The sequence below is a fragment of the Amblyomma maculatum genome, chromosome 4 (assembly GCF_055883805.1).
Source record: "Amblyomma maculatum isolate TAMU_Amacu chromosome 4, ASM5588380v1, whole genome shotgun sequence".
In the NCBI taxonomy this organism is placed as follows: domain Eukaryota; kingdom Metazoa; phylum Arthropoda; class Arachnida; order Ixodida; family Ixodidae; genus Amblyomma; species Amblyomma maculatum.
The window spans coordinates 4,947,518-4,969,157 of record NC_139347.1 but is presented as its reverse complement, the minus strand read 5'-3'; the positions used below and the strand labels follow the sequence as shown (position 1 = coordinate 4,969,157).

Here is a 21,640-nt window from a genome sequence, read left to right as displayed (position 1 = left end):
GGCAGTGGCGTAACTGTCGTTTTAGAAAAGTACATCACCGTATTAGCTGTCTCTCTCTCTCATTTTGACAATTTGCTGGCATAATATTTCAGTAGAGTGTTGATCGTTTTTACCGGGGCTTATAAACCGAGGACAGATACTTACCATAGTTGCTAAAGAGGCATGATCGAAACAACTTGGTACTGAGTGGAAAAGAGCGCTTCACCCCAGAGTTTCTAGATGCCTAAGAGTAAGGTCTCAAGAAGCAGAAAACAAAATGCATTTTATTCAGGATGATGCGGACAGACTCGCCAAGAAGATAGGCAATTACACAGAGTTCTGGATAAATTACTCGGCTTTTGCGATTAGAACTTATTCTTTTGTGCTTGCAAGTGCGCTCTTCCACTGCTGTTGTGATCAGCTGCTGGACTATGTACGCCGGCAGAGGGCGCAGGGTGGCTCTCAAGTTGCAGCAATGCAGCTTTTCCTCTCTCTTTTGTTACTCATGTAACCTTGTGAGAGTTAATAAAGATATCATTCATTCATTCATTCAGAGCACATATTGTATAGTTGATATACGGCGGGCAAGAACGAACTTACACTAAGCATGGAAGAAAAAAGTAAAAATTTCGTTATTAACAATAATGCTTGAAACTCGACTGCCATAATGAACGCACTAAGTCCCCTCTAAAGTCTACGAGTAGGGTAGCACTTGTTCCGCTAACTGATCAGGTTGAGTTTCGCCAGGGATTAGTATAGCGCTAAAGGTTTTTACTTGGCTGAGTTTCAAAGACTTGGCGTCGACACCGCGTTTATTGGCGATATCGGTTATTTATCGCACCACCTGCCTTTCATTTCTAGGTTATTGTCGCAATCATGGCTCTGTGCAGCATGCGTACGTGCGTGTTTGTGCGTGTGTACGTGTTTTGGTCCTTATACAAGTTGGCTGGCACAGCCATGCAGCAAATTGGAATAGCATATGGGTCAATTTAAATTTTTTATTAATGCCACTCGAATGGCCGGAAGCTTTCCTATTAGTTATAAAATTATAAGCCACAGTCACTCATTTTCACTGTGTTTGGCAAAAGGCAGTGAAACTTACCAGCAAGGACTTATATTGTTGGAGTGAGGTGAAAATGCTTCACTGACATGTGTCACCTTCTAAAACGAAACGCATCACAGATTCTCCTGGCGAAACACATGGTGGTAGGATTCTATACCTAACGTGTACCGGCGGCTGCTAACCGTAATCCTTCGATAGTTGAGCATCGACAATTACTTATACGAATGCCAAATACCTACGGGTGAATTATGGTAACTCCATTTCTTGAAGCAGAAGCACCTGTACGAAACGAAACTGAAACGAAAGCAAAGAAGGCATCCGAGTGCATATCTCACCTCCAACGATTAGTTCCGCCGCGGCCTGAACGGTGCGCTTTGGCGACAGTCGCACAAAGCATTGGTACATTCCTTGGTCCTGGCGCCGAATGGAGGACAAGTGGAGCACGCGAGATCGGCCTGCCATCTGTGGTGACGGAACCACCCTGTGGCCATTGTGGCGCCACTCGAGACTCGTGTCGTCCAGCAGGCCCCAGTCCAGACCTGAGGCGTTGCAGCCGAAGGCGGCCGCGTGGCCAACCTCGGCTCGAACGTGACCAGGACTCACCACCACCCAGGGCTTGGCTGCGGATGCAAGAACTGGCTTGCTCTTAGTGCGGAAGCACAAGTGAATGCTAACTAGGTTCGTATGAAGTGCTGCTTGCGTGGGCCTGAAAATAATATTCGAATAGAAATGTATGCTCAACCTGGTGACAAGAGTTCAACTGGAAATAAGCAAAGTTTGTGATGATTATTTAAAGATACCATTAGGTGGCCCGTATTTTATTTTTATTTTTGCTCTAGATATCGGTGAAAGATTACCCATCTCATATTAGAATTATGGGAGACTTTTGCGTTAAATTACTCTTCCTGTTTCGCTTACAGACCGCAATGAATAACAGAATCGGCATTATATCCTCACATGCAATTGACTGAATGATTGACGCACTACACATTTTACTTACGCGTGACGACCACATCGAGGTCGACCTGTGCCTCGCCAACGCTATTGGAGACGAGGCAGACATAGGTGCCGGCGTCGCTGATGTCCACATCGCGAAACTGCAGCACACCCGCAACCTGGCGGATCCGTACACTGAGCTCCAGCGCCAGCATTCGCTGTCCATCACGTTTGTACCACCTGCAAAGGACCCGTTGAAGGATTTAACCGCTAGTTATTTGATAACGAAAACAATGCGGATTCGTCTTCACTGAGGTTTTGTTGATAGTTCAAAGTGTAGTTCAAATTACTGCTATAATGCATATGATTTTATCAAATAAAATATCTGATGCGCCTTCATTTTCGCATTCTGGGCAATATTTATTTAGATCAATACTTTTATTGCATACATATTAGGTGTTTCATTAGGCATAATTAATGAATAAAATTTCCTAAATTGTCACGAGGCTCGTATAACAGTAACGTGAGCTTAGAATGAAAGGTAAAGATGCCAACTGCGAAATCGGTGATTTTGACTGTGAAAGACTTGAGAAACATTTTAAAACTTGAATCATACTTTCATGCATATCATATACGTTGCTATCGGTATATACCCTACACATACTAAAAGAAGGCACATTTTCCGGATGTTAGTTACATTCTTCATCTTGTTCTTTACCTTGTTAAGTTCTTTTAACCTATATTCTAGTTCTGGAAATTGTAAATGTTTTGGAGCAGCAATTTTTCTTTCCTGCACCTTATTGTGAAACACACTGACTCACTCAGGAATATTGCCGGCCAGAAATAGAATTTTTAAAGTGAAAGCTTCGAAATAATGTTTAATTGCTGAACAGAATTGTAGTTCGTGATTATAAATATCTCGCATAGGCGATTTTTAAACCACGCAAGGCAAGAGTACTGAACTAAATTCGAAGCCCTCTGAAAAAGAGAAAAAAAGAAACACACAGACCCCTGGTCAAGTACTTTGTGTAATGCGAGACAAGATTCCTGCTCCTGGAACACTAAGATAATAAAGCAGTTTGCCCGAGTCAGTGCGGCGCATCTAGCGCTAATAAATCGCTTGAATGACCCGGAAGACCCACTCAGCATCAGAAACGTGGCAAGAAGGAAAAAACAAAAATGCTTTTACGTCGTCTTCTGGAGACCCTTCACTTTCTGGCGGTCGCCAAAAGCACGGAGATCACGTCGCGCTCTCTCACTCGAGCGAGAAGAACGTCTGCGCAGCCGGATTTCGCCGGTACTCTAAATTCGATTTTAACCGCGTCAACGACTTGACCTGGGTCGCTCGGATTGGTTGCTCGCACTGAAGAAGAGCGATTGCAAGAGCCCTGTTCCGGTGGACCGTAACGCACTTTCGATGGATGGTAGTAATTCTGTCTAAGATAAGAATAAAGGAAAGCATTTACTTCGCTTCCTTGCGGGAATAGATAACCTAGAGATATTCGCTTTTTCCACTCCACTGCTAGAATTCGCCGCAAACGTACCAAAAAATTATTAGACGCTAGCCGGTACTGTGAATCTTGGTTCTGAGACTTTGAGCTCTGGAGACAGCAAAGCGCATATCACCTGGCAGATCTAGTTATAGAATAAGACAATCCACTTTCTTAAATAACCTTGATCTACAAAATGCAATTCAACGTGCTTTTAGTGTCGCATTTTTGCATCAGTCAGCAAAGTTTGGGTGCCCAAATAATACCTGAATGAAGCATTTGACACAATTTTATTTCACGTTGTGTGTTTCTCATTCCGTACGCTAAGACTCCTAAGCGGTTCCAAACTATTTTCTTGTTTGAGATTTACTGGCAAGGTTCATCGCGAGAAGATAAATTGTTAGATTATAGGACTGCTGCTGGTCTGGTTGACGTGAATTATTATGTACTACCAGATGCCCACCGAAATAAGCACATTCTGGTCCCCACTAGGGCGTCCACTCCATGGAGAGGGCCACCCGGTCATGCAGCTATTAAAAATCGCTATCCACAGCTTCAAACATGCTTGCAGTTTGGCAAAAGCTACCATCTCTTCCGAAAGTAAACAAGCAACAATTTTGCGTCTCTAATTCGGAGTGAAGCCTTTGCACCACCTCCCCAGGAAAGTAAAATGTCTCGAAAAATAGACAAACGACATTCGTCTTTAGAAAGATTCACAAAAATAGCCGAGCAAGCGACAACAGCAATATTGTGTTGATAACAAAACAAAATAATTTTTTAGTTTCTATTGAAAGCTGAACCACGCTTTCAAAACGGGGGTAATAAAAGCGCATTCGAAGTTCATTGCATATGGGCTGACAGGTCAGCCACAATGTTTAAGGTAAGCGCCGCTGACGAGTGATTGTAAAACATGCCTTGGCTCCAGATCCATTCTCAGAAAAGTCACGTAATTCAAAACAAACAGCATGTGTCGCATAATTACTCTCAGAGAGAGCTGTTGTCTTTAAGCAGCCAAGATTGCTCTATTCTTAGTCTCCTTAGTTATGAATAATTCTGTTCCGCTTTGCTGCGATTAACTCAGTCTTGAATTCGCAGTTGCAACATGAAAGACAGCACCAACAATTGCTTCAGTACACCGGAAAAAGCAAAAGCACAAAGGATAGAAGTTTGGGGGGGGGGGGGGGGGGGGGGGGGGGAGGTGACACAGTACAAAAAATATTGTTGCGTACTTAGAACTCAATATAAGAAAAAAATATTAGGCAAAGCGGGCACCTATATCCGGGCACCGGAAATCCTTCGGCGACGCACAGCAGATCGGCGTTCTGTCCCGGATCGACGAGCACCCGGTTGCTACGATGCACGATGGATGGCATCTGCATAGCCACAGGCTCTGCAGTAAAGAGTGAAGACGGAGGCGCAGGATAGAAATGCATTTTATTTTTTATCATTTTTTTAAACTGACGCGCACCCAAAAATGTGCAGTTTTGTGGAGCGAAATTTGTTAACTACTCTTTTTTTTTTTTTCACTTGAATGCCAAAAATACTGTGATCATGAAGTGCAGAACAGAATCTTGAGGTATTCCGCATTCTAAGCAAGTATAGTTCGGGAGGAGTATACTTGAGATATTTATAAATGGGCAAAGCATAAATACAGCCAAAGGAGCGACGACGGAAATGAGAAACCTGACGTTCTCTGACGTGCGATATTCATTTATACGCATGCTCAAAGACGCGGTGTACTTATTTACTTCCGCTCCTCCCGGCTTGTTGGTTTGCGGGGTTTAATGTCCCAAAGCGGCGCAGGCTATGAAAGACGCCGTAGTGGAGGACTCCGGAAATTTCGACCACCTGGGGTTCTTTAACGGGCACTGACATCGCACACCACACGGGCGCCTTGCTCTTCGCCTCCATCGAAAAGCGGCCGCCGAGGCCGGGATTCGATCCCGCATCCTTGGGAACAGTGTTCGAGCGCCGTAACCACTGCGCCACCCCGGGGGGGCGCTCCTCCCGGCTCGCCTCAAAAGATAAATAAACAACAAAACCTTTAGCACTATAAATTATTACTAAAAGGTAAAATGTTTAGTGAAGGGATGGGTAAACGACTGACGTGCAGAAAATGTTTCGACAGCGAGAGCAAGAAACAGACAAATATAGAATTCATTTATTAATTTCTTTTTTTCGAAACTGTCTTAGAATTCCACCAAAAAATATCACTACCCAAGGGCTCATTTATAAAAAAATTATGTGCTTTTGAAACCGTTTATTTAAGCAAGAAAAATATAACTGAAATGGGGACTCAAATCGCTTTCTTAAACCTTAAAAAAGACAACGCTCCGCTATTATACAACATGTCGAACAGGAATATTGATTTGACCTCACGGACAAGGAGAGGAAGTTTCTCTTTGCCATCTGCGGGCCTCCTAAACTCGCAGAGCAGGTAAAGCCTTGCATCAAGACTATCCTTGTTTTGATTATCCTCCTGCACCCGCATATATTTTAACGCTGACGAAATAATAGCCTTAATTGATTCCCTGAAACTGACATCAGGTGGCAGAGACGAAATTAACTCAGAAATTTTCAGGAATACTAAACACACTGTAGCCGCTCTTCTTTTCTATATCTTTCAGCAGCCAATAGAGACCGGTGCAGTGCGTAGTGATGGAAAGTAGGAAAATTCATCCCCTTGCACAAAAAAGGCCCTTCTTCATCATGTAAAAATTTCCTACCCATACCACTCACTAGCGTTTCCTCTAAATATTTGTAGAGCATAATTTACTCACACATCATAAAATTTTTGCAGTCTGTCAACTTTTTGCACTCCTGTCAACATGAATCCCTGAAAAACCAATCCTACTCTACCCAGCTGGCGCTCGTTACTAACGACATCTGTTCTAGCATGGATACTAACACACCAATAGATGCATGCTTCTTAGATTTTGAAAAAAGCTTTCGACTATGTTGTCCACCAATGCTTCTTATTCAAACTTTCTCGCCTAAACCTGAACCCACTAGCATCTTATTGGCTCCGCCATTTTCTTACTAATCGTAAACAGTTTGTATTGGCGAACAAAAGCATATCTTCCATGTCCCCTGTTGCCTCAGGCGTCCCATTTTACCATTTTATTCGTCCTCTCGAACTGAGAAAAAAAAACATTAAAAAAAGGAGAAGGAGCCCGGACCAGCAAAAGCTTTGCCAGGCTTAAAACCAATTAAAAATAAATAAAAGAGAGCACAAGCTCGAGATAAAAAAAACTTTTTAAAAAGCGATAGAAGGTATTAAAAAAAAAACAAATAAAAACGAGGTACATGTCGCAAGAAGAATAAAAGGAAAAACTCAGAAGGTAGCATGCAGACCTGCAAATGAAACAAGAACAGGAACCAGAACCAGAGAGGAAGAGAGCAGCAAAACCACCGTCATAAAAAATGACAAATAACAATACGGAGAGAGAGGCAGACGTGCAAAACCATTTGCACCTCAAAGACCCATAGGGGCGTTACATAAGGGGTGGGCTAACCGATTTTTTAAACAGTTCGGTGATAAATGACTTGAAATATTCATGGTATTCAGGTACAAAAGCCGCAAGGTACCATTTTAGGCCCTCTATTATTCTTGATCTAAATAATGAGCTTCCAAATAATTTATCTTCTACTGTTCGTTTGTTCGCCAACGAATGCGTCATTTACTGGAGCCTCACTAACAGCAGTGTCATTTACCATCCTAAATACGACCTAAAACATGTGGCAAATTGGTGCGCCAACTGTGTAAGGTCATTAAACGCTGATAAAATGGCTGTAATCTCATTTCATCGCCTCCAGTCTTACCGTCTTACCCTACCCCGAACTACACTATTTGCCGCGCATCGATATCTCATACATGCACATATAAATATTTAGGAATCAGCCTAACACGGGATCTTTCTTAGAACACCCACATTATGAACGTAACCAACGAAGCTAACTGTGCTCTTGGTTTTTTGAAACGTAACTTGCGTCTGAGATCAGCTGCAGTAAGCCTTTCCGCATATTTATTTTTTCCACCCTAAACTAGAATATTCATGCTCTTTCAGGAAAATAACCTTTCTAAGACCCTCGAATTCGTCCAAAACCGCGCCATACGATTCGTATATTCTGATTTCTCCTATCGTACGAGCGTAACATGCTTGAAAGCAAAAGCTAACCTTCCGAGCCTGGAATCTCGTTGTAAAATAGCCAAACTTTCGCTTCTCCGCAGGTTTTATCATTCCCCTTTCAGTCATTCTATTTTCACTCCTGCTCATCGCGTTTCACTTCGCACCAGTCACCCGAACTCCGTCACTACACCTCTAGCGTTCATTTCTGCTTTTCTGAAAACATTTTTTTCCCAGACTGCAAAACACTAGAACCACCAGCCAACGGAAGCTTTTTCTCCATCCTGACCATGAATCGTTCAAGTCATTTATCACTGATCTAATTAAATAATATGTTAGCCCATTCCTTATGTAACGCCCCTATAAGTCTTTGAGGTGCTAATAAATGAAAATAAATAAATAGGCGTAAATACAGACATCATAATCTTTATTTTGTGTGATCCAATATACCTCAAATCAAGAGACTGATTCCGAAAATAGCCTCCAGCGCTGAAACATTAAAATTTCACATGTTAAAAATCAGAAGCGGTTTCCATTTCCTACATTTTCTGCCCCTGTTTTAAGATCAAACAAGTAATGAAGGACCTCAATCTAATTCACACGCTCAGACACGACAAGAAAAATTTATTCCGCGAGTTTTTCTTTCTTCTTTGCTGTATCTTGGAAAACAATATACATTAGGAAGCACGAGGACTCCTTAAGGGAGCTAAGTTGAAAGCCTTTGGGGCTAGTTTTACTGTAGTGCTTATTTGATCGAATGTTTTATTAGACACACCTTCAAAATTTATTTACTAGTCTTGCCGTTGCGAAATAGGAATATGACTTGTCGCCTGAAAGTTCCGCGCCCTAAGGTCACACAAAACACATGAAGCTTTCATCATCATCCATCCGACTCAACCGGCAAGGACTCCTTTCAATCCCAGGTGAGGGGAGAGCTTTTTATTCGGGGCGAAGATCCTACCCCGACACCGGCTGAAACGCGCCATGAAAGGCGGTCATGGTCACGCAGCTTCTGCCCTCTACTCGGACGAGGAGCTAAGTTCGCGGCATTCGCACCGGTATGGCGAGCGCACCCGCTGATGACAAAGTGCTGGATAGCGGCGGCTTCTGTGTCGGATTCGAGTTCAGCAGCACGAATCGGCTGCGACGGCGCGTTCGTTAAGCCGCTTGGTGTTCGGAAACTGCCGGCAGGTAGAGTTCGGTGTTTGTCGACGACCGGCCACGCTACCTGCTGCGCTGTCGTTGTCGCACGCTCACTAGTTACACAGTCCTTCTTTCTCTTATATCCTTCACCTCGGGGCAGCCGCGCCCACTTCGTTGCCGTGGAGACGGCAGGCTCACTAGGCAAGGAGAGTTAGAATCTGTCTCACGAGCCTGGAGCGGAGTAGTGGTTTGCGCGCTCAGCTGAGGATTGGATGAATAATGGCTCGGCTCCTGGTGGACAAGAAATTTTTTTCTTTAAGTCCCACTACGGTCGTGAATTCATGTGCGAAGAATCTGATCACATCATTCATGAGCCAAGAAAGGCTTTCGCGTTAATAGCGAACAATTGTACTCTGACTGGGAAGTGGACATTCTTGAGCGCTCCTCCCCACAGATCTCACTCGGAGGGACCTAACCGCTTTGCTTCATGCAATAATGAGTGCGGGGCAGGGAAACACTATGCCATGAATTACCTACAATGGTGACTAATGGGAGAAGCTAAACACTTATGAAGTGAAGCCAGTTGTTTGGTTCAATGTTTCTTTTCTCCATTCTAAAGGACGCTGAAAACACGGGGGACCACAAGCTTCGCCTTGAAGTATGCGACAGGCCACCATTAAAGACTCTAATTTGCGGCTCCTCTTACGAAGTTTTGTTAACGCACATCCACGTTGCTACTCGCTTATTAACGCACCCCCAAATTAATTCCTTTAATGTCTAACTCATATTCTTTATCATACAGTCGTAAGCAACCACGTTATCTGAAAGCCCACCTCACAAAGATATAGAGTGCCGCTAAACAAATCTGTACAGAATGCCTGCATATCTTGAGGATAACGCTTCTGACTAGCAATTCAAGGTCGCCCATCTGAAGGCCACCCGTCTCAAACGAGAAGCTTTAGTTGGCAGCCCCTGCCAGCCCGGTCATATCATGCGGTCTCATAAGGCGTGATGTTTTGCTTACAGCGTCGGTGCCGACAACACAACTACCAGATTTTTCAGACTTTCAAAACGATTTTGATTTTTAACGCTTGACATTAGTGAAATGAGCTGAAGGAGAGAATTAGTTTTAAATCTAATATTGTAGAGCTAGCTGATGCATTCGGGAGAAAAAATTGTCGAAACTCAGGAAGGAGCGTAGCTTCCTTTAAGTGACATAATTTAATGAGATTTATGAATTCTCTCAGAAGTGCGTGCATATATGCGATGCCCAATGTTCACAAATGCAAGTGGCTTTCCTTCTCACAGGCAGCTTCTCTTTAGTTTTTGTTTTTTCATTCTTTCTTTTTAAACGCTTCTTCTTTACACTGTTACGCTGCCTTGCTCTTTAGTATCCCTGCGCGGCCAGTTCTATGCTATGCCCTATGCCTGTCGTATATCTGCGCGTCTCCTCTTGCGGTTTGATATTTTTTGTTTAAATCAAAAGTATTTCTTGGTTCCTGAATAATGCAGGCAGTAAGTGTTTTTCGAACAAATCTGTCTCCATCGGGAATCGAACCAATATTCCACTGATCAGCAGCCATGCGCGCAAACCAATAATTCATGCCGGGCTTGTTTTTATTTCTCCGGATTTGGAAAAGTAACTCGAATCACAACAACGTGAATAGAATATAGTTATTTCCATATAGTTAGCATTGCTTTGTCTACATAAAACTTCCGCAATGACTACAAAGGCTCTACTCTTGACAACCAGTCGTGGGGTTCTGCAACCGCTTTTTGTATGGGGATACATGCTCTCGGTTTCTTCCAGTTTTGTAAAAATGGCTTATACACATTAGTTCAAAATTCTCGTTGGTTTCATGAGAAACGCGTCCCAATTCTCAGAGCCTAGCGCGAGTATGATAGCACCGATGACGATGAGGATGCTGTTAGTGACAATGATCATGGTGGTAATATAAATTGTTATGACGCTGTAGTCAGTGATGTTTATACTCATAATAGTAGTGATGACAGTGACGGCGCATTTAGTTAATTAAGATAATAGTAGCGATATTGATGATGATGCTATAGGGATGATAATGACGATGCATTCAGTGAAAAACATTCCATTAAAGTGGATTCACCATTTCCGCTCTTAGGCAGACTGAAATGCAGTCCTGTATTTATGTTACATTGTTAACTGCTCCTAATCTTGGAACATCTGACATTTAATTATTACTGAATATGCTTTAATGTGTACTATCATGGACAGCGTGCAGCCTTTCGTACTAGAACAGAATGTGTAACTGCGAGAACAAAGACATTCGTACTCGCTTCGCTGAAGTCAGGAAAGTGCCAGTAACAAACAAGAAACACCGTACGATGAGATATCTTGGAACAAATACAGAAACAAAAGCAGCTGACAGAAACATCTGTCGTGCAGTGTACATCTTTTGTCTGTCAAAGAGCCGGGAAAGAGTGCCCCCTGTGTATATCTCCGACACGAAGCTAGACATCCGACTTGATTGATGTCCGGGATACGAGTAGTACAAGCAAAAAACATAGTTGACAAGTGCTTTGACTCATGCCAGGTCGAGGAGGAAAAGAAAACGTACAGTGATATAACTGCCAAATGGATAGCAGTGAACAGCAAAACAAGTGCCTCGAAAAACCTAACCTGCTATCAGGGACTCCTTTGTGGAGGTATCTTGGTTCATTCTTTTCCGAGAAAGGTGAGCCTTATTTGAGCAGCTTGCTTGGCTGGAAGCTGAAGGTATGATATCTTGTTATATTGTCTCAAGAACGTTTTCATTGCAGAGTGAGCAGAAAATTTATATTAGCACAAATAAATTGCAATGAACAACTTGGCTCTTTTCTATGATGCTTATTTTATTCTCAGCGTGAGAACAACTTTGACGGCGTGGACAGAACTGCTTTTCGCAAAATGAAATAAATGTTGCACTACCTCATCCCCTTAAACTGCTCCAGTTTGTAGCACACAAGTAAACTGATGTGCTCGGTCTCCAACCTAGTGAAGTTTTTGTCTCGCCCCTAATTTATAATAATACTAGAGCAATACATGATGTTGGTTATAGAAGTAAAATCTTTAAAGAAAGACGCTTGTATAAGGAACCTAGCTGTTTCATTATATCATCTGTACGTTTTCGGCGTTGCGATGCATAGAATGTGCACTATTTTTTTTATTTACCTTCTTGAATTTAGAGATATTCATTTAATGTTTCAGCTTCAAACGCAGAAATGTGGGAATGCAAACTTAGCTAGCTATTGAAGTTCAAGCTAGTTTGCACGCTTTTCTTCCACGGGCCTTATTCTTAATGCTGTGTCTATTACTGCGTGTCGGGTATTCATCGTTTAGGACTTCTATGAGCGGTTATATGCCTGTGGCCAATCGAAAGCTAGTCCACAGCCCAGATGGGGTTAAGGACTACCTTTCTGATAACTTCTTGCCAGCAAAGCAATGGGAATGCAATCATTGTCAAGCACATGGAAGCTCGAATACTAAGCGATGGATGCCTTAGAAAATAAAGACAAACTTAGACGTTAGGAATACAATGCAGAACCGTAGACGCATTATGCTTCTATGGAGACAACAGGCATCGATAAGGCACTAAAAGATCGCGTAACAGTGGTAGGAATGTGTGAAGCGCCGTTTATCCACCTTTCAGTGTCAATATTCAGCACTCACGTCTAAAGTTTTATTTCAGCCATCTAAAAAATGTTTTTACTGTGCTACCATCAGCCCGTAACATACCTTAGAATGAGTGCAGCTCCCTTTACCAGCGCTTTTTATCATTGACCGGTAATATATAAAACCCGCCCTTATAGTTTATCCCGTGAACACTGAAATACACAAAATATCCTCTTGTGTCCTCTTATCACATGTCATCTATAACAAAATGAGGAACAATTAAACAAAAAGATATGCTTTTGGCGTTGTATGGTTTAAAAATGCTCCAGAAGAATGTGTTGCGTGTTAATTATATGGAAGGCTGCCCCAATGGAAAGAAACTGATGTGAGCTGCATGCAGGGCACGATCCAAGTGACTGGACAGGGTGAAGTGAGTTAATTTATTGTGTTAAAGTAGGCCTCGAAGTTAGGCAAAGATGATACATGTGGGGCGTTATATTCGCGAATAATGAAGACCAGTCGCGACTGCCTAACATGTTTGCGTAGGCAATACTCGAGCAAGCCGCAGCATTTATCTTTCTATTATCTGTGGCTTTTTCTGTAAGTGAAGTCATGGAGTACGGCATAAATTAATCAAAAAACAATTGATGAAAGTTTGCTTACGCATGCGATATTCTGTGAGATATATTTCAAATTTCAGATGCCACAATGGCCCTTCGATGAGGGCTTTATATTGACTCTATGGTTTCCTTGAAACTGTCCTGGTTTGTACGAAAGATTGCACATGTGGGAAGACTGTTTCAGTCGCGAGCTGTGTATGCAAAGGAGTGGATATCGGTCACGGGGTAACCAGAAGTTAGGTAAACGGCTTTGGGGTTGCTTGTGTGGGAAGAAAAACGACGAGCCGGCTGAATTGAGCGGTTATTATAAAGAGGAGGAGGAGAAAACCAGGACGGAAGGCAGGAATGTTAACCAGAAAGAATGAATTCCGGTTCGCTACCCTGCGCTGGGGAAGGGGAATGGGGGATTAAAGAAGGAGGGTAGAAGAGGAGAGGAGGTGCGAAAATCACAGTCTGTCAATAAGGCTAGTCAAAAAGCGAAGTAGTGCCTTGTAGGCTTTGAGCACAGATGACGTTTGTGGCCATGGTCCCAAGTTCTTCCGTTCCGTTAAGGGGTGAGCGTCCAGAAGATCCAATACAGTCCGCAGCGTATGTCGTTCAGTTTCAAAAACAGGCCAATCACAAATGAGGTGCTCAATCCTTTCATCAACGCCACATCGTTCACAAGCAGGGCTGTCAGCCATCCCGATCAGTAAGGCGTATTTGTTTGCGAAAGCGACGCCAAGCCATAGACGGCAGAGTAACGTTGTTTCACGAGGCGTTGTGTGGTGGGGAATACGCAGGCGCAGTCCGGGGTCCAGTGCCTTGACGCGACGGTTGGAGAACTCTCCCGTGTTCCACGCTAAATGTGTCAGCTTCGCACCCAAACAGCGAAGCCCGCTCGCTGCGTCGGCTCTCGTTAACGGATTTTTTACTAGAAGTCCGTCGTTGTGGGCAGAATGGGCGGCGTCGTCCGCCTGGTTATTTCCTGCAATGCCACAGTGTCCTGGCAGCCACTGGTAGATGATGTCGTGGCCTTTGGACATTGCGGACTGGTGCAGCTTGCGAACCTCTGCAATTAGTTGTTCATTTGAGCCGTGGCGTAGTGCCGCTTGCATGCCTTTAAGCGCTGGTTTCGATAAAGTGAAAACTTACCACTCTTGGGGGAGTTCCTGGCTGATTTATTCGACTGCAGCCCGTATGGAAGCTAGTTCCACGATAGCCGAAGAGGTGAGATGTGCAGCCTTTAGCTTTATCAAGACGGACCTTGACGGTACTACCACTGACCCAGCGGAGCGGGCTGAGGTAACTGAGTCATCCGTGTACACATGTATTCGGGGATTGTGCTTAGAGTAAGTGATCCAGCGTCATTTGTTGCAAGGCAAGCATTGGTACCCTAGCTTTCTTATTTATGTCAAGAATCGATAGGTGAATCTGAGGTTCATGTAGGCTCCATATGGGTGCGCACGGTCTTGAAGCAGGGGTGAACTGCGAGGGAAAATAAGTGAGTTGAGCTTCAATGGTTTTGTAAAAGGCAGTACATGATCTAGTTGCTGGGAGATTTGCCAGGTGGTGATTGGGAACTCGTGCGAGGTGTCTAATGTGTGTTCTCAGGGTGTTCGACAGCAACATAGGTAGTGACAAGATGTTCCCCGGCTAGAAGAACAGTTGCTGCCGTTGAGGTGCATTTAGGCAAACCGAGGCAGATGCGGAGAGCTTGAGCTTGCACACTTTGGAGAGTCCGAATGTTCGTCTTCGTGATGTTGTTGAATATCGGCAGGCTGTACCGCATGTACCCCATAAATAATGATCAATAAAGCTGTAGCATCAAGTGCACTGGTGCGCCCCCTGACTTTCCCCTGAGGAAGGAGAGAACATGGACAATGGCAAGTATCAACTTTTTCATGTGATTCTGATGTGGGCTCCACGAGTGATTCCTGTCGATGACAACTCCTAGGAAGCGATGACATTTTTTATAGGGAATGGCTTTCCCGTTTATAGCTATGGTATAGTGTGACATTGGTTTTGGTGTGAAGGCCACAAGAGAGCATTTCTCACTTGAGATGCTGAGGCCCTAGAAATGTAGCTACGACGTCACGATTGATGCTGCCCTTTGAAGTCTCGCACGGACTTGGGGACGAGTCACACTTGACGCCCAAATGCAGATATCATCAGCATAGATGAACATCTCAGCAGATTGTGCCAGCAAATCAACCAGGCCGAGAAGAGCAAGACTGAACAGGGTTGGGCTCAACACCCCAATCTGTGGGACTCCGCGTGAGCACCGGTGTAAAGAGGTTGGTTCGTCCTGGATCTGGATAAAAAGCGACCTCTCTGATAAATAGCTGCGTATCCAGCTGAACATACGGCCTCCAATCTCAGCGGTTTGCAATGATTCCATAATTGCCTGATGTGTAATGTTGTCGTAGGCGCCCTTAATGTCCAAAAACAACACCGCAGTCAATCTTTTCAAATTTTTTTGCACCTGTACGGATGTGACGAGGTCAACCAAGTTGTCGATGAACGAACAGCCACGTCGAAAACCGGACATAAAGCCTGGATACACTTGGTATCTCCCCAAGTACCACTCAATGCACGTGAGCAGCATTCGTTCCATAAATTTGTCGACACAGCTGGCAAGTGCTATCGGGCGATATGATAAAAGCTCGAGGAGCGATTTCCCGGATTTTAGCAGTGGAATGAGCCGGCTGGTCTCCCATTCATTGGGAACTGTGCCGTCGCACCATGACCTGTTGTAAAGGTCCAAAAGAGCCCGACGAGCCTCATGACCAAGGTTGGTAAGCGCGGCGTTCGTCACACCGTCGGGCCCCGGCGATGACGACTGTCTGCAATAAGTAAACGTGGCGTCGAGTTCTTCTAAAGAAAATAACAGATCCGCACGGGAATCCCTCAATGGTGGAACATAACAGCAATACTCCGCTGCTGGTGAGTTTGGGAGGTCAGTCATCTTTGCACAGAATTCTTCGGATACATCAACCTCGCTGCGTCGCTGGTGCAGCTCGAGGGCTTTCAACGGGTAACGCTGTTGAGGGGATGTTCGCAGGCCACGAATCACCTTCCAAACTTGTGACAAGTACTTCCGTAGATCCAGTGTTGCGCAAAAAGTCTCGCCAGCGCGACTCTCAAGTGTCTGAATTCTGCGCTGTATCTTGTTTTGTATGCGACTGGCATACCGAAGGTCTAGGGGCGACTTTGTGCGACGGTATCTACGCTCTGCTCGCCACCGTAGTGATCGCAGTCGCTGTAATTCAGTATCAAAATGGGTGTAATTTGCTACAGGGTTGTAAAAGCGGGTTGCTCTTTCCATACCCCTCTTAATGTTTCCTTCGATACCCGTGTAGAAGCCTTCAACGCAAGTATCTTTCCTTATTTCCTTGAAAACTTTCCTGTCAATGCAGCGCATACGAGGTGCTGAGGAAGATGTGATATGGCCGGTAATGGCAACGTAGGTCGGGATGTGGTCGCTGCCATGGGTTTCGATATCTGAAAACCAACGGACGCGTCTTGTAAGGCATTCCGAAACAAAAGTCAAGTCCAGGCAGCTGCTATAATTCACTCCTCTAATATACGTCAGGGTTCCGTCATTAAGGCATTGAAGGTTATGGTCTGAGGCGATGGAGATGAGCTTTCTGCCCCTAAGGTTCATCCTAACGCCTCCCCACAAAGGGTGATGGGCATTGAAATCTCCTGTGATAATCCATGAACGACTTGTGAGTCCCATCAGGTCACTCAGTCTATCGGTGTCAAAGCGGCTTGATGGCGCCAGGTACGTAGCCACAAGTGTAAACGTCAAGGCGCGGCTCTTCATGGTCATGACGAAATACTGGTTATCATTGTTCGGAGGAACCGGATGAAGCACGTATGTTAGTTCCCGTAGAATATATACGATAACTTTGCTAGTTCTGGTGCACGCACTCGAAGAAAATGTCTCGTAACCGGATATTCGCGAAATGTTCGATATGTTCGCTTCACAAATAACGAGAATAGGGAATTGATTTTCATAGACATAGCGCCCAATATCTTAAATCCTAGAATGAAGTCGACGGGAATTCCACTGATAAACAAAAGCTTGCTTGACTTTTTTCTGAAGAGGTAAGTCCGGGGGAGCCATGGTGCCAAATTATTCTAAGGCCGCAAGAACTGCATGTAGTGCGTCCAGTACTTGCAGAGCGTTGTTAGCTGCTGGCGTGTTCAGGCTTGTCAGAAAACTGCGCAAGGTATTGATCAGGGACGTGAGCACAAAGATGACTTGCAGATCTTGGCTGCTTTCAGAGTCTTGTCGTTGCGCCGGATCAATTATAGTGGTTGGACGTTTGGATGGCAGCAACGTTTCTGGCCTAGTGCGCAGTGAAAGCTTCAGTAGTGATGGCCAAGTGATGTGGCAGGCTCCAGGTCTAGCATCACTAGAAGGTGGGATATCTGCGTTCACTGTAGGTGGTCGCGGAGTTGGACAAGCCATAGTAGCACTTGGGGCCTTCTCTTCAACGGTGGTTGCCTTCTTTGACGATCGTTTTCGGTGCGAGAGACGTCGTCGCACCATTGCAGTGGCTTCTCTGTGCCTGGAACCATCTCGCACCATTTGTCTCAGTACAGACCTCTCAGTCTTTAGCCGAGGGCAGTCTCGGGAAGATGCGTCGTGGGGGCCACTGCAGTTGGCACACTTCAAGGTGTTCGCTCGGCAGGCATCAGCGCTGCGTGCCTCTGAACATCTGGGGTACACGAGGGGTTGCTGCAGACAGCGCTCACGTGGCCTACCTTCATGCATTTCCTGCTTTGTAATAGTTTAACTGTGATACATTTATAATACAAACGTAGACTTTCAACTATACGGCGATTCTTATGCTAGGTAGGCATGTATAATTTTGACTTAAGTAACACTCAATCACAATAGCATTAATGATATGGCGCCGGAAGATGAGCCTCCCAGGTTGGAAGGCGTCCCACATGTTACTGGGGATGAACAAAGGGCGATTCCTAGTAACTCCAGGACGAATGAAGCGGCTGGGCTAAAGCCAAAAGGACGCTCAGTTGAGGATGTGTCGGGAAGCGACCGGAAAGTCCGATGTTGCAAGGAGATATATCACATAGCAACATGGACTGTAAGATCTATGACGCAAGGTAAACTGGATGTCGTCAAGCGAGAAATGGACAGATTGAACATTGATATCTTGGATATCAGCGAGCTCAAGTGGACCGGAATGGGAGAATTTAACTCCGGCAACCATTATGTGGGCACGAATCTAAGAGAAGAATGGTGTCGCTCTCATAGTAAAAAAAAATGGGCAAAGCAGTGCTAGGGTACAACCCCAAAAACGACCGAATGTTTTCACTTCGGATCCAAGGTCACCCTTTCAACATAGCAGTTTTTCAAATCTATGCCCCAACCACTACTGCTGAAGAAGCTGACGTTGAGAGATTTCATGCTGACCTGCAATGCCTTTTAGACCGTAATTCATCATCAGACGTCCTTTTTCTCATAGGAAAATGGAGTGCTAAGGTGGGGAGTGAAGAAATATCCGGAATTACAGGCAAGTTCGGTCTTGGTGAGCCAAATGAAGCTGGGCAGAGGCTGGTAGAGGTCTGTCAAGAAAACAACCTGACCATAGCGAATACTCATTTTCAACAGCACAAGAGGCGCCTGTACACATGGACTTCACCGGACGGTCTGTACAGGAATCAGATCGATTATATTCTTTGCCGGCAGAGATAGAGAAGCGCTATACAAGCAGTAAAAAAAAGGCCTGGGGCCGATTGTGGCACCGATCATCAGCTTCTTGTTGCCAAATTTAAGCTTCGATTGAGGAAAACGCAGAAAACTAGAAGGCCTTTCAGATATGATCTGGATCAAATGCCATCAGAATATGCTGTGAGGAATCAATTTCAAGAATTAGACCTAGAAGACAGAGAGGGTGAACAGATGTGGACTCACGTTCGTGATATAATTCGAGAAGTTGCAACTAAGGTAGTTCCAAAGCAAAATAAACGCAAGAAAGCAAACTGGTTATCTGAAGAGGCTTTGCAAATAGCTGAGGAAAGGAGGATGGCAAATTTATGGGGGAAAGAAAGATACAAGGTTCTCAATGCGGATTTTCAGAAAATAGCAAGGAGAGATAAGAATGCCTTCCTGAACATACAATGCCAAGCAGTTGAGAACAACCGCCAATTAAAGAACACAAGAGCTGTGTATAAGCCAATCAAAGATATCAAAGGAAGCTTCTGTGCTAAGCTTGGCGTGATAAAGTACAAACGAGGCAAGGACCTCGCTGAAGCCTCGGAGATAAAGAAGAGGTGGCAGGAATACACATAACTGTACAAGAAGGACCCTGATGTGCAAACCCAACATAAGACAGTTGTGATTACTGATCTCGAGCCGGGTATCCTGAAGAGTGAAGTTGAATGGGCCTTAGCCAGCCTTGCTAAGAACAAAGCTAGCGGAATTGGTAGCATTCCAGCTGAGTTGCTTCAAAACTTCAACCATGACGCTGTCAACATTCTGCATACATTATGTCAGAAGATTTGGACAACCCTGCAGTGGCCACAGGATTGGAGGAGTTCAGTTTACATCCCCATTCCAAAGAAAAGCAGTGCCAAAGATTGTTCCCTCTACCACACGATCGCGCTTATATCGCCTGCTAGCAAGGTGATGTTGAAAATCCTCCAAGGTAGGCTGCAACAGCTTGTGGATCGGGAGCTTCCGGACTTGCAAGCTGGGTTTCGCAAGGGCAGAGGAACTAGAGACCACATTGTCAACCTTCGATGGATCATGGAAAAAGCAAGAGAGTTCCAGAAACCCATCTACTTCTGCTTTATTGATTATGCGAAAGCGTTTGACTGCGTAGATCACAGCAGATTGTGGCAAGCTCTCCAAGAGTTGGGAGTTCCAATTCACCTCATCTATCTCCGCAGGAACCTGTATGAAGGGCAAGAGGCCACAGTCAGAACTGGGCATGGTTTTACTGATTGGTTTCCGATTGAGAAAGGAGTGAGGCAAGGCTGCATACTGTCGCCCTGCCTATTTAACCTATATGCAGAATGCATCATGAGGAAGGCCGGTCTGGACGAGCCTTCAGCTGGAGTTAAGATTCCTGAAAAACATATCAACAACCTTAGATATGCGGATGATACCACTTTAATGACAGAAAGTGAAGTAGAACTCAAGAGTCTTCTGATGCGCGTACAAGAAGAGAGTGGGAAGTTTGGGCTTAAACTGAACATTAAAAAGAGAAATATCATGGCGTCTTGCCCTATCAAGTCTTGGAGCGTCAAGGGACAAGAAGTGGAAGCTGTGACAGATTTTCTCTTCTTGGGCTCCAAGATTACCCCGGAAGGAGACTGCAGCCATGAAATTAGGAGACAACTGCTTCAGGGAAAGAGAGCCACGGTTAGCCTTGACCGCCTATTAAATAGCAGAGACATTAGTCTGCCAACCAAGATCCGTATAACTCGTGCTATGGTCTTTCCAGTTGTTATGTATGGATGCGAGAGTTGGACTGTGAAGAAGGCTGACCGCCGAAGAATTGACGCGTTTCAATTGTGGTGCTGGCGGAGACTCTTGAGAGTTCCTGCACTGCCAGAATATCAAATCAGTTGATATTGTTGACCATAAACCCTGAATGCTCCTTGGAGGGTAAAATTCTAAAGTTAAAGCTCAGCTACCTTGGTCATCTGAAGAGAAGGGAGGAGTCACTGGAGAAAAATTTGATGTTGGGAAAGGTTGAGGGTCGCCGGTGAAGGGGTAGGCAGCGAACGCGATGGTTAGATGGCATCCTCGAGGCACTGCAGATGACGTTATTTGTTGTTAGGAAGATAGTGAGAGACCGGAAAGCGTGGAGTGACATGGTCGATAGGATCATGAAGAGTTGGACACGACTGAACGACTGAACTGGAACTGGAACACTGGTGTAATACAAGAAATTTGAGTGAATGAATCAAACGGCGTGGTTTTAAGGAAGTTACCTGATGGCGAACGCGTAGTAAAACTGTTTTAGCCCTTTATGAAACTAGGAGTACATTCCGACGCACATAGCCGAGAGTTTTGCTACAGCGTTGTTAAATAACCGCCTCATGTGTGTAGACCAGTTAAGCGTACTCGAGATAACAGCAAGGTACTTAATGCAACTGAAAGATGAGACACTGGAATCATTCGGAAGCTAAGTTGGAGTATTGAAATTCTATCGTCTGTGGAACGAAGCAAGAGCAATTTTTTAAGTGTTTAATACCATACCTCCAAGCTTACCACCAATGTAATACCGCCAGCTTAGTAGACTTAGAAGATACGTTTTGTTTTCGAACAGCATCAACCTGATTTTCAGCTGTTGAGTAAAATGCGACAATGGTAATTACAATAGGAAGCGGCTTCTTTATGTCCATGGAAGACGGTTGGGCTAGTTGGTGTGTATTCGTTAATGACTGCGACATTGCAATAGCGTGGAAAAACACAAAGGACAGCGACAAAAGGTATCGACGGGCTACGTGCTGTCCCGTCGGTACCTTTTGTCGCTGTCCTTTGTGGTTTTCCACGCTAGTTGCAATGTCGAAGTCATTAACGAATCTTTATATCCTAGCCACACGTAGGACAACATTATTGTCGATCCTTGTAGTAGTCACGATTGCGCTCTCGTGCTTAAGTTCCCCAGTCAACTCGGCCTCACCGT

General features: G+C 44.6%; 1 protein-coding gene across 1 annotated transcript in view; it reads right to left on the bottom strand.

The window, feature by feature from the left end:
- Positions 1–21,640, bottom strand: part of LOC146190233 (cell adhesion molecule Dscam1-like) — a 279,224-nt gene that overhangs the window by 102,524 nt on the left and 155,060 nt on the right. The window contains exons 4-6 of the mRNA XM_084599751.1: positions 4,741–4,858; positions 2,043–2,218; positions 1,378–1,662 (exon numbers count right to left, since the gene is read on the bottom strand). Of these exons, the coding sequence (XP_084455877.1) occupies positions 1,378–1,662; positions 2,043–2,218; positions 4,741–4,858 (579 nt within the window). The remainder of the gene's footprint in view (positions 1–1,377; positions 1,663–2,042; positions 2,219–4,740; positions 4,859–21,640) is intronic.